Here is a 12,332-nt window from a genome sequence, read left to right on the forward strand (position 1 = left end):
AAAGGTGAATTTCTAATAAACTACTGCTGTTTTACAGAAACTATACCCTAAGAAATGACACAGATTTTTACATTTTGGCTAAAAATGACAATCCTAATTAAAAGACCTCATGGAACGCTGATCGTAGTGGGACTTTAACTAAACCAAAGATGCTAAACCAAGTTCAACCTTTGTTTGGTATATGTTTTTTATTGTTTTTATGCAAAGCAAATAAAGACAATATATAAATAAAATAAATGTTACCATTTTCTCCCATGAATTGTTGCTTTGAACAATGCAGTATTAAAAAAAAGGGCTTTGAATCGTTATACAATCATTGTCAAGAACAATACACTCATTTCAATAATAGAATCCACTGATTTGGTTTTCCTGGAGGAAAGGGGGCATTATAACGAAATCCTTGACCATAATTGTGCACTAACTCAAAACAGTGGTGCGGGGTTGAGGAGTTTCCTACTTGTTTACAATGGCAAGACTTTAATTTCCTGCTTTCTGATGAGCCATAAGTAAGCAAAACATTCCCGCAAACCCACACTTGTCTTATATTTTGATAAAACCACATCTCCTTTTGACCCGAGCAGGGGGAGTTCAAGACACTCGAGTGGCAAAATGAAGAAATGCAGTGAATTTCATTAATCCAAACAGGCTTTGGCCCTTAGATTGCTCTTGCTGTTTGTTTCAGAGTGACAATTTAACCGAGGCTCCCATTAACCACTGGAAGACCCGCCACAATAATTGTAATTAACCAAAACAAGCTCCAGTTCACTAAACCAATTAGTCACAGCTGTGATTACTTAAACTACTAATTGACCAGTGGAGGAACAGCTAGAGAGGTGGAGGTTTGCTCTGGAAAGAAGAGGCATGAAGGTCAGTCGTAGTAAGACAGAATACATGTGTCTGAACGAGAGGGATCAAGGTAGAAGCGTTAGGTTACAGGGGGCTGAGGTGAAGAAGGTGCAGGAGTTTAAGTACTTGGGGTCAACAGTTCAGTGTGATGGGGAGTGTGGAAAAGAGGTGAAGAGGCGAGTGCAGGCAGGTTGGAGCGGTTGGAGGAAAGTGTCAGGAGTGTTGTGTGACAGAAGAGTGCCAGCAAGACTCAAAGGAAAGGTGTACAAGACAGTGGTGAGACCAGCTCTGCTCTATGGGTTAGAGACGGTAGCAGTGAGACAGAGACAAGAGGTTGAGATGGAGGTAGCGGAGATGAAGATGTTGAGGTTCTCCTTAGGAGTGACCAGGTTAGACAGGATAAGGAACGAGTACATCAGAGGGACGGCTCATGTTGCCTGTGTTAGCGACAAAGTCAGAGAAGCCAGACTGAGATGGTTTGGACATGTTCAGAGGAGGGATAGTGGATATATTGGTAGAAGGATGTTGGAGATGGAGCTGCCTGGCAGGAGGGCAAGAGGACGGCCAAAGAGGAGATACATGGATGTCTTAACAGAGGACATGAAGTTGGCTAATGTTAGGGCAGAAGATGTCCATGATAGAGTGAGGTGGAAAAGGATGATTCGCTGTGGCGACCCCTGATGGGAAAAGCCGAAAGAGAAAGAAGACTAATTGACCAGTGATAGGATTATACCTATGAAAACATGCAGGAACAATGTCAACCACAATCTCCACCAATATATAATTATATATACGCAGTAACCTTAGCAACAATGAGTGTATCTAGATGGAGGTATGTCTGCCTTCAGAGATAAAAAAAAACAGAAGCAGCAGAAAAAAAGAGAACATATGCCTTTAGTTTTTGTTTAAGAAGAAAGATCTTGTCTTCAGAATGTGTCCTCCTTAATCCAAGTCTAGGTTAAGGTCAGTTTACAAACCGCAGGAAGCCTGTGTGGGTTGGCTTTAACTGGAAGAACACATGGTGAGAGTTCAGTGATTAGGTCAACACAGAGGCTGCCCAGACCAATAATGATCCTCCAAACTATTGTGAACAGTAGTTGGATGGACTCTGAAGAAGAACCTACATAAATAAAATACATGATCTGAACATTAAAGATTCTGTTTTTGCTAGTTTGTGTAAGTCCAGACGGGATGAACTGTGTGACAAACCCGTCAATCCACATTAAAGAGGCGTTTGACTGCAGACCGACGTGAGTTAGTCACGTCATTAGAGTACTTGGTCGCCACCATTACCACCACTAACACTTTGTAAGTCTTGTACTCAGCCCACCCTGGATCCCTCCCTCTGAGTGTTGAAAAATTATTTTGTGTGTTTTCAGACAGAAAGAAACTGGATGAGTGTCTGTTGAGGAGTGACTTGTAGGGCAGAGGCAACACCGATTCAAGCTTCACCTACTAAGAGCAGAAAGTTCAAAACAGAAACTATAAGGACTTTTTTACCAGCTGTAATGTCAGGAAATCAAAGACAATCACAGACTGAGTTTCAGTCTCTTGCTTAAAGTTAAACCTTTCATAAAGTAGTGCTGCACACAATGCCTTAGTCACATCCGCTCTTACAGGCAGAGATGGACCGTCAGCAGGCTAAAAATATCAAGATCGTAGACCGCTCGGTGAGTCTGTACGATAGAAAATTTTTACGCACTTAGGCAACACTGAAGTAGGCGTGACACAGGCCCATTGTAATGATTTTTTCATTTTTTTCCCATTGAACCATGCAGACTGCACAAGAGACCATTAGTGCTGATCATGAGATAAGTGTGCGCTCCTTGCTAGCAGCCTGGTTGTTAGAAATTAGGAAATTAGACAATCGGTGCGTAGTTTTTTTGGACACCTAACAGGCGTCCTACTTAGGTTTCACCTGTGCACCCTGTAAATGCAGCACCTTACCAACAACTGGAGTGTGGCATAAGGGCACCATTCGACCGCATCACTTGTACGAAGAGCATGCAACTTCGATTACATCATGATAGACACACGCACAACAATTGTAAATTCCATTTTTTAAACTTAAATTAAGGTGGCTATACACCTGCAAGACACACCTGCAAGACACACCTGCCCTACCTCTCCACAACCCTCTATGGGCCCAAACAACCCAAAAACCTGCAGCTGTGACTGAGGCATTAGCAAGCAGATTATACATTTTCAACCTTGAGCAGACAGTAAAAAAAACAAGTCAAATAGCTGCTTTTTACTGTAAAATGAAATGCCAACACAGAATCCTTTTTTAGTGTTAAATATATATTTTTTTGTTTCTTAATGGAGGAATGAACAGCTTTCCTGAACATGGGTTATCTGCAGATGCACTGACCAGCATGGACCAGGAAATGGTCAATAGTCAAATAATAAATGCTAGTTAATAAATACATGACATGAGAGTACATCAGGAAACTGATGAAGCATTTGGAATTGTGATGAAATATTTAAAGGAAGAAGATTTTAAGTCTAGATGCCATGACTCTACGTCAAGACATCAGCATAGGGGCCTCATCTTCTACAAAAGTCAGTAAAGTTTCAGTTGAAAAAAAAACCCATCATGTGGCAGTTGCACCTATATCACTCCGTTTCCTTTGAAGACCTATTCATTTCAGCGGACATCTAGATAAATGTGAATTTTAAATATTTTGTAATTTTACGTTTTTTTTTTACCATTATTGTCTTGTTTTATCCTGTCTTAAGTATATTTAACCTGCACTATAAAGAACTTTGTGAACCTTTCTGGGTCAAGCTACATAAATAAACTTTTACTGGTAACTTTTCTGTAAAATGTTACAAAAATCTGACTAGTAAGTTAGCTCCACGTCACCAAGGACACAAAAATCACACACATGTGAGGTTACACATCGAAAGAATATGATTCTCTTCCTTGACAGCTCAAAGGCAAAACACTTGTGATTTTATTTAAAAACACAAGTCTTTGTCTCCGAGACATTTTTAGAATAATTTCACTTACGTATGTCATTTTAAAATATTTTACACATGTTGTACTTTTTTGTGGAGCAGTGGTTAGCGCTCTTGCCTCACAGTAAGAAGGCCCCCAGTTCAAGTCCCAGCTGGGGGACCTGGAACAGAAACCAATGGGGGACCTTTCTGTGTGGAGTTTGCTGTCCTCCCCGTGCATTTGTGGGTTTTCTCCGGGGACTCCGGCTTCCTCCCGCCATTCAAAAACATGATCCATTGGTTAATTGGCTATGGCTATACATTGTGATTGGTGTGTATGTGAGTGTAATTTGTGGCCCCACGACAGACTGGTGACCTGACCAGGATGTTCCCTGCCTTCGCCCGTGAGTGGCGGGTATAGGCTCCTGTGACCCCAGAAGGGACAAAGCGCATTTAGAAGATGAATACATTTTTTTCTTTTTCTTATTCCTTCATAGCTGCCATATTTCAAAGCCAACTATAGACAGCCTGACAACAGAAGGACCAACATTACAAATATGTCTTTGCAAACTAATGTTAGACTTTCAGAATTTCATAACTTAAGCGTGCAAGAAATACCAGAAATACATGCTGTATTAGCTCGTTCCCAGATATTAACCAGTACAACTGGACGCTAAAAGAACAATAATATGAAACTCTTGTTTGAGATACACAATGACCTTGAAAGATGCAGCAGAAAAAAATGCACAACAGTTTTTGTTCTCTGGTAAATTAGACCCTTAAAGTAAAAACATCTTTGGCTTGCACCCCATGAGTCTTTGAGTCAAAAAGAAAACATTTTTTAAATTATTATTATTCTATGCTATTTATCTTTTCCCTTGTGCTAATATTATGTCTTTCAACAGAGCCTTCCCAAGACAGTAAGCTGTTCCAATTTGATAGAGGTGAAGTAAGAACCCGACTATAACGCCAACAAAACAATTGCGTTTGCAATTAATCCCTCAGAAGAAACACGTTTTCAGTGGGACAGGATGTGTTCTTTTATTTATCACTATGGGGACGGGGGAGGCTGGAGATTGTACCATCTCAGCAAGTGACAATCGAGCCAGTGCCACTTTGATCACACTCCTGGCTGACAGGGAAGTGCAATTATGACCGTGGGAAGTCAATTATTCACACAACGTGTAAAAAGCCAACAAGAGTGACAGAGTGAGGAAAAGTGTTGAAGAAAGATGAGGAGGACAGAGGAAGAAAAAAAGTAAAACTATACTGACGTAGGAAGGGGGGGGGTGGAGGAGGAGGAGGGGGGGTTGTCCTCAGATGGACAGGATCGAAAGGAGAGAAGACCGCAGAGACAAACAACAAAAGCAGCATTATACGAGCAGGTAAGCTGGCACATACACATCCAAAGACACAGACAGAGTGTGCTGCATGCTGAGAGCCAGACATCAGGGATTGGGGGAGTGGGGAGGGGAGCAATGTGGTAGTTATACCTTCATGTACGCTCGGCATGTCTTCTCTCGTTTTTGAAGCTTTTCCACACAAAAGAGAATCGAGCATAAGAGAAAGGTTGGAAGAGAACAGGAAACATTAAATAATGCAACTCAGCATCAGTTACAGAGCTAATGAAAAAAAAGGAGGAAAGAGACAGGTCTGTGAACTATAGCCTGAAAATAATGCAACAGCTTTTAAAAGCTTCCAGGGGAAAATTATGTTAATTATGTTAGAATCCTTAGGATTACGTACAAATGAGAAGGGTGAAAAAGGAAACTGACAGACAATGAGAAGGAAAAAGAAATGCTGAACGTGGTTACTGATGTTATCTGTTGTTGCTGCTTCAAAATACACAGAGAAGATCTATCCAAAATGAAGTCGTTCAAGCCTCATTTTATGGAGAAATTCAAATGGAGTCAGTTTTTTGCAAAGATTATTGCTTTCTGTTGGCAAAAACAAAGATTTTATCATATCAACTGCAAAAAAAAAAGATGTATTCACATCATAAACACAAAAAGAAAGTGTTTTTTTAGTCGAGGGCTGGAGGGCACCACTTGATTTGTGGAGGACGGAGTGCATCACATAACCACATCCCATCATGGTGGTTTTTATCTTAAAAAGCAAATCAAGTTTACAAATTTTTTTTTCTAATTGCGTGCATGTCTTCTTCGTCTGATGTCTTCTTCCTTATTTATTTCACAAGTCAAGTCCATCAACTATCAGTCTACTAGAAGGTCCTTGACGTGTCTAAAGGCCTAATTGGGTTCACATGCTGGCCATATAACGTTACAGCTTACTTTGTGGAGGAAACGTCTAAATCAGAGAGGCAACGTCGTCCATCAGGGCAGGTGATTGGAAACAGTTTCAAACTAAAAAAGTAATCAGAAATATGTGAAATACTTTGGATTTTCTTTGATTGTTTTGCGAACTAACTCCTGTGTTTTTTTGTACAAAGTTATTAATGATGTTTTTCTACTTTATACTTCGTTTTTTTTTTTTTTTTGGGGGGGGGGGGGGGGGGGGGGGGGCTTTCAGATTGTGTCAAAACCCTTTCAGCCACAAATCTAGATTTTCAAACTACGCAGAGACAGAACAAAGTCAGGAGAAACCAACCAAACAGTTTAAGTGAATAATTTCATTTTCAAAGTCAAAGCAGTCCACTTCAAGAGTAACTTAATATCCAGATGAAAGTAGCTTTTCACGCTGCCCTGTTTTGCCGCATGTGTGAGGTACTTTTGTTGCAGCTGTAACAACATGAAACAGAGATGTCTCTCAGTACACATTTCAAAAAAAAAGAAAAAAAGTTCATCTGTCTTCAGTCAAACTGAAATGTTTTTGTAGAGTTTGACAGCAACTTCCTGCAGAGAAACCTCGTTTGTCCTAATCCCCTTTATTAATTATGCATTTTGTTAAAATACTGGAAAATAAACCTGCTCAAATCCCCTTGTTTACAGAGCAACTGTGCTGTAACTGTCTCCGAAGCCTGGATAGTTATGCAATTTTTCAAACTGTCAGTCAAGCCTCTGTGGGACTGCCAGCAGCTGACTGAAGTAGGTATATCTTGGGCCCACTCTTTTCTCCCTGGGTGCCTGCAGAAGCTCCAGGAGACAGCAGTTCTGCTCTTGTCAGCAATGAAGAGTTATTCTGTGTTCTTGAGGGGGATTGTGGCCATTAGCTTCACTAAGGTGGAACTGCCAGGTGAACCTTTTTTTATATAACCAAAAGCCCATAATTACCCATGAGCTGTAGGGGAAAGGGGTCCCCCTCAGGGTTAAATCTGCCCGTTAGCCCCTCACCTGAAGTGGTAATAGACGTATGAAAGAACAGACTACATTATCCTGCAAAGAGAATGTTGTGACGCTGATTCCAGCTCAGACAGACGTTCAGAGAGGATTTTACAGCACCTTGTTGAAGCTGCGGCCAGCTGAGTCCTTCTCGTTGGGTCTCAGTTCCTGCAGCTGAGCATCCAGGATGTCCACAAGCTGCTCCATCAGGCGCACCGAGGAGCTGACATCTCCTGCAAACACCGGACCCTGCGTGTGCCGCGCTAGCTCGTTGGCTAAATTGGCTGCATTTTCGCCACTCCGGATCTAAAAACAGCATTAAAAAAAAAGTAGGTGTCAGGGTTGAAGTCATACTTACGTAACATCAACCTTGAATAATTTATCTCCTGTACATCCATTGGAACCTGGGTTGTTCCATAGAAAAAAAGATTTTGTAACTTATGTAAAAGCAAAATACACAAACTATAGTGATAAAAAGAATATAGTAAGCACCAGTCTGAATCTGTTCTTTTACTAATATATTATCTTTTTCACGGAAAAGCATCATACACACATCATACACACATTTCACATCCACTTATCCTTTCTGTGCAATTCTGTTCCCACAAATATTCACTTAATTTAAATTAAAAGAGATAGGCGATAACATTTGTAATCTGTCCACCTTTTAAATCTTTAAGTGTGATTAGAGGTCTTCAATAAGTACATTTTTTAAGACTGCACTTAAATACTGTACACTTGGTATTCAATTCTGAGTATGATGCAAACTATTAGATTCTTGCAAAGATTTAAAACCTTGTTTTTAGATATTCAAGATATTTTAGCAGGTTTGAAAAATATTTCAATGAATCTTTGCTGTAAACCTTCAAATTTTGTTCTAAAATAAGTCATTTCCATTTATTGCACTACTTTGTTGTCACTGTAATCAACAGTTAAATGTATAAAAACTACCAAACATTTGCTTAGCAAATGTTATACAGCTTATTGAGCTGTATAACAGTTAAATTGAATTAATTCTATCTAACAGATAGCTTTTTAGCTTATTTCTCCTTTTTTTTAAAGCTTTTGTGAAACTCCTTGTTTCTAGATTTTGACATTTTATAATAAGTACAAATTATTTGCTGTATTGGCAGATAAATTGACTACTTTCTTCTTTTTGCTATTTTTAGCCATTCTGACAACTCACCCAGCTGCAAACATATTACAAAAGTACTTACATACATAAATATTATACATTTTCTGTTTTCTATGACCTTGGTCAAGGCTAACAATCACTCCCTCAGAATGCTATCCATTTTGTTTTTTTTCTCTCTGTTGCATTATTGAGTATTCCGTCTATCGTAGCTCTAATCTGCACATCTAGGTTTCTACCTCCACAACATCAAAGCAGCAGACACCAGAAGCCCTGCCTCTGCTATTCTCAGTAGCATCATGCCATTCACTCTAGATATTTCAAATTGCTCATTCTATCAGCTGCTACTAGAGTATACACATCACAGCGTTCTTAGCACGCCCTGAAATGCAACACAAATGAGATAAAGAACAGTGCATACATGATTTTAGCCATGTTTTTGGACAAATTCTCCTTTTTACCTTCTGTGCCACCTGAGTCACCCAGTGGGAGGTGCAGTTGCTCAGGTCTGGTCCTTTGGAGCACCAGGTCCCCACAACACTGCAGAGGAAAGTGGCGATGCCTGCAGCAGAGCAGAAAAACACAGCGGTTGGAGGGAAGCCAAAGCTTTGCTCGGATCCAGCGTCTCCTGCTGATCTCTCATTTAAACAAAATCTCCTGAGCAGGAAACTAACAGTGCAGCAGGACGACTTTCAATTGATCCTAAAGCCTGGAAGAGCTGCTTATCATGTATGCGTTTAAAACAAGGGGGTGCCAAATTCCTGTACGGTTTAGATGTAACAGATAAAAACACTTAACAAAAAAGTGTCATTGTTCATGAACCACATCCACACTCCCCCTTTAAAACCACAGAATCTGCCAGCATTTCTGTAACACACTTTTCCTGAGTTATTGACAACAACACAGAAAATTCATCTCCTTCTTTTTCCAACATTTTCACTTTCTTGGTTTTATTCTTCAGCAGTACGGCTTCGTATTATTACAGTACTGTCGGCTTCTGCGACGAGCCGTAAATGCAATTTCTGTGTGATCACTCCAACCTCATTAATGTCAGATCAACGTATTAAAGTGCATCACAAAAACATGTCCTCGGTGCAAACTTCCTTTGTTTACAGCAAAGTTCTAAGTATTGAAATTAACAGCAAAAAACAGCATTAATTCACATTTTCCTCTCAGGAAACTGCTGTAGCCACAGAATATTTCTGCTTTTTATCTACTTAAAACTGCTGCAGATTTTCTTAAAGGCTACAAAACCCAGAAAATTTAAATTAGGATGTAAATAACAATAACATCATTCAAATAAATACCCTTTCAAAACATTTTGTCTGGGCATTTGGAGCTTTGATTGCACATATTATGATAAAAAAATAATTGCTAGACTTCATTTGTTAATGCAAACAACAACAAGGATTAATCAAGGTGATTCAAAAAAGTTGTAATTAAATAACAACAATGCATATATTAACATTGGAATGTAAAGTGTATTTTTGTTTGAATGGTATATACAATCACCTGAAAAGTTGTTTATTTTATCATCAGGGAAGGCGTAAACCTGCTGATGAGTTTAATTATAAAAGGATTTAATTTGGAGTTCATTGTTTGGGCTTTTGCCCCATTATGAGTAGACAATTGTGATCTAGTGACACTATTCACTTACAAAAAACTCACAGTAAGTTAATTGATAGTTGTAGTTGAAAATATTTGTTTTATTTTGTTTTGTTTTAGATTACACCAACATCTGAAACTAACAAGTTCCAGAGGTGGTGAGCTAAGCAAAGAACTGGACTAAATATTTTGGTGTCACAATTTAAAATGTAATGGAATTAATACAATTCTATTTTTTACATTTTCCAATTTGAGAAAATAACATCATTAGAGATGAAAGAGGTCTTTTTCTAGCTTTGAGGGAATTTCTAGCGATACTAGCTGCTACATATCTTGGCCACTGACTAAAAATGAGAACTGGAGCGAGTGAGTCTGACGTCACCCATAGAAAATGACCGACTTCCGCCTCAAACAAAATTAAGTCAGTTCAGAAGCCATTTTTCGAGAAATGGATGACGTTGTTGGGGCCAGACAACGTCATTAAGCAGCGATTGGTCTGAGTCAACGTTTCTATGCCAACCACTCTGACTAATCAGGAGTGAGCTTGTCGGAAGTCCAAACCCCTACCACTTAAAAGTGGGCTTAGGAGAATCTGTCAATCAAATGTTTCAAATGTTCGTCATGTGGCCCAGCAGGCTCCACCCACATCTGATTGATCTGTTTATAACTTGAAGAGCTTGCAATAAGGAAGCATCTCATTAAAAAATGAATATTAGCAAGAAGATTCTGACAAAATAATAGCAGTTTTTTTCTCAATAGAAGGGATTTTGGCCTCTTGGAACCAGCGGATACTTTTTGTTTGGTACGCCAGGGGGGAGGGGTCACTCAGTCCAGTTCTTATATACAGTAAAGTGATCTTGACAATAAGTGATAATCTTATCTCTCACATAAAACAGCAAATTTTCTTAAAACAGTATAAACGTAAAACACTTTTTGTTGAAATTTGCATTGGGGTATTTTATCCTCTCTATAATCTGTAAAAAAATAAGAAAGAAGTATCCAGGTTCAACAACAGATCAAAAATATAAACTGAAATACATTTAGAAAAATACCTACCTTTAGTCCCTTTTGGACAGGGCCTCTCAACGGTGGTCCCAGTGTGAGTCTGGGGCCAGTCGATAGCCCTCCTCCTGGTCGCCTCACAGAAGCGCCTTGGCGTCTGCGGCAGCTCAGGAACTGTAGGCTCCGACGTTACGGAGCTCTGGCTGCCCTCAAAGGGATCTCTTCCTTCTCTTGGATCTGATCCCCCAACAGTGGTGTCACTTTGGCCCCTCATGGTGGCAACAGTGGAGGTGAACTCTGTGGTGGTCTTGGGTGTAAATGAGGAGACAGAGACGCCCTCGATGGCCGGCACTAGAGTCACAGAGGAGTAGAGGGCTGCTTTAGACTGAGTCACAAATGCAGTTTCCATCTGTGAGGAACCTGCAACAGTTGTGAGCTTTGTGCTTAGCCACCCACAAGTCCTGAAAATAAAAGCATCATGGAGGTTACACTTGTAACTCAACTCGAATGCTGGTCTCTCACAAAACAAAGCAAAAGAAAAACAGTCAACGTTCAGTCAATGTTCCTCCCGTTGTTACTAGTTTACTTAAGCTAGTAAATAAGGCAAACAGCAGCAGCAGCAGCAGGCCAGTCTTTGACACAGCAGTGATTTCTTCTCAGCAGCGTCAGTTTTGGGCTGATTAAATGTCAACCACCAAGACAAAGACCGACTTGTTCATTTGTTTTCCCTTTGATAAAGCTGGTGTGCAGAAGGAGAATTGCGCTGCCCGGAGCGAAAAACCATACATCAGCAATAATGTGATTCCACCGTATTCAGTCAACGCCCACCAAAGCAAATCTGCGAGTAAAAGTGCATGTGTGCAAGCGCACTTGTGTTTACTCCATTTCTCAGGTGCGTCTTGCCTTAAAATCCCTGCACACGGACAGATTGCTGCAGGGAGCCTGAAGAAAGCAGGAAAATGGAAGCAGAGATGGGGAATCCATAAATGTAATACAATATGAAAAGCCAATAAGAAATAAAGGAGGAAACACGGTTAGTGTTTGTGTAAATGTACACATGCCTGCATCACTGACGGCTGCTTCGATGAACTTCTCCTGCATGAATGACCATGCATGCTTTTTTTTACTGAAAGACACATTTTATAGTGTTGCCTTCAGGTTTCCTCGGTGCTTCAAGGAAAATGCAATATCATGCTATCTAAAACTCCATCTCTGGACTGGTATGTCCATTTCCTGAGTGAGAACAGTGACAGAACTGACATTTCATATTTCTCATAATCATCCTGTCAAGAAGAGTTTAACTTTTTTTCATTAAGGTGAAATGTTTTGAGTTTTTTTTTTTTTACAAAGCTGGTATTTGTGAATGAAGTCAGGCCACAGCTAGAGGAAGTCTGGCAGTAGGGGTAGAGGGGCAGAATATATGGAGTGGGCTGAATTGTGACATTTCACACGGTGACCTTTTTCCCCCTGACAGGAGCCCGGGCTAATTACCTTACACTCATTCAGTCATTGTGTGCCTGTCACCCACA

The 12,332-nt window shown here is 40.0% G+C and overlaps 1 protein-coding gene across 21 annotated transcripts in view; it reads right to left on the reverse strand.

Moving 5' to 3' along the window:
- adgrl2b.1 (adhesion G protein-coupled receptor L2b, tandem duplicate 1) overlaps positions 1–12,332 on the reverse strand; it is a 102,909-nt gene that overhangs the window by 25,256 nt on the left and 65,321 nt on the right. For 16 of the 21 annotated variants that reach the window (XM_023965754.2, XM_078934005.1, XM_011486950.4 and 13 more), the window contains 4 exons: positions 10,858–11,154; positions 8,658–8,758; positions 7,185–7,370; positions 5,280–5,318 (listed from right to left, as the gene is read on the reverse strand). In XM_023965754.2, the coding sequence (XP_023821522.1) occupies positions 5,280–5,318; positions 7,185–7,370; positions 8,658–8,758; positions 10,858–11,154 (623 nt within the window). The remainder of the gene's footprint in view (positions 1–5,279; positions 5,319–7,184; positions 7,371–8,657; positions 8,759–10,857; positions 11,155–12,332) is intronic. The other 5 variants (XM_023965755.2, XM_078934006.1, XM_078934004.1 and 2 more) reach the window with 1 other exon arrangement.

Source organism: Oryzias latipes, chromosome 17 (assembly GCF_053564925.1).
Source record: "Oryzias latipes strain Hd-rR chromosome 17, Olatipes_Hd-rR_3.1".
Classification (NCBI taxonomy): Eukaryota; Metazoa; Chordata; class Actinopteri; order Beloniformes; family Adrianichthyidae; genus Oryzias; species Oryzias latipes.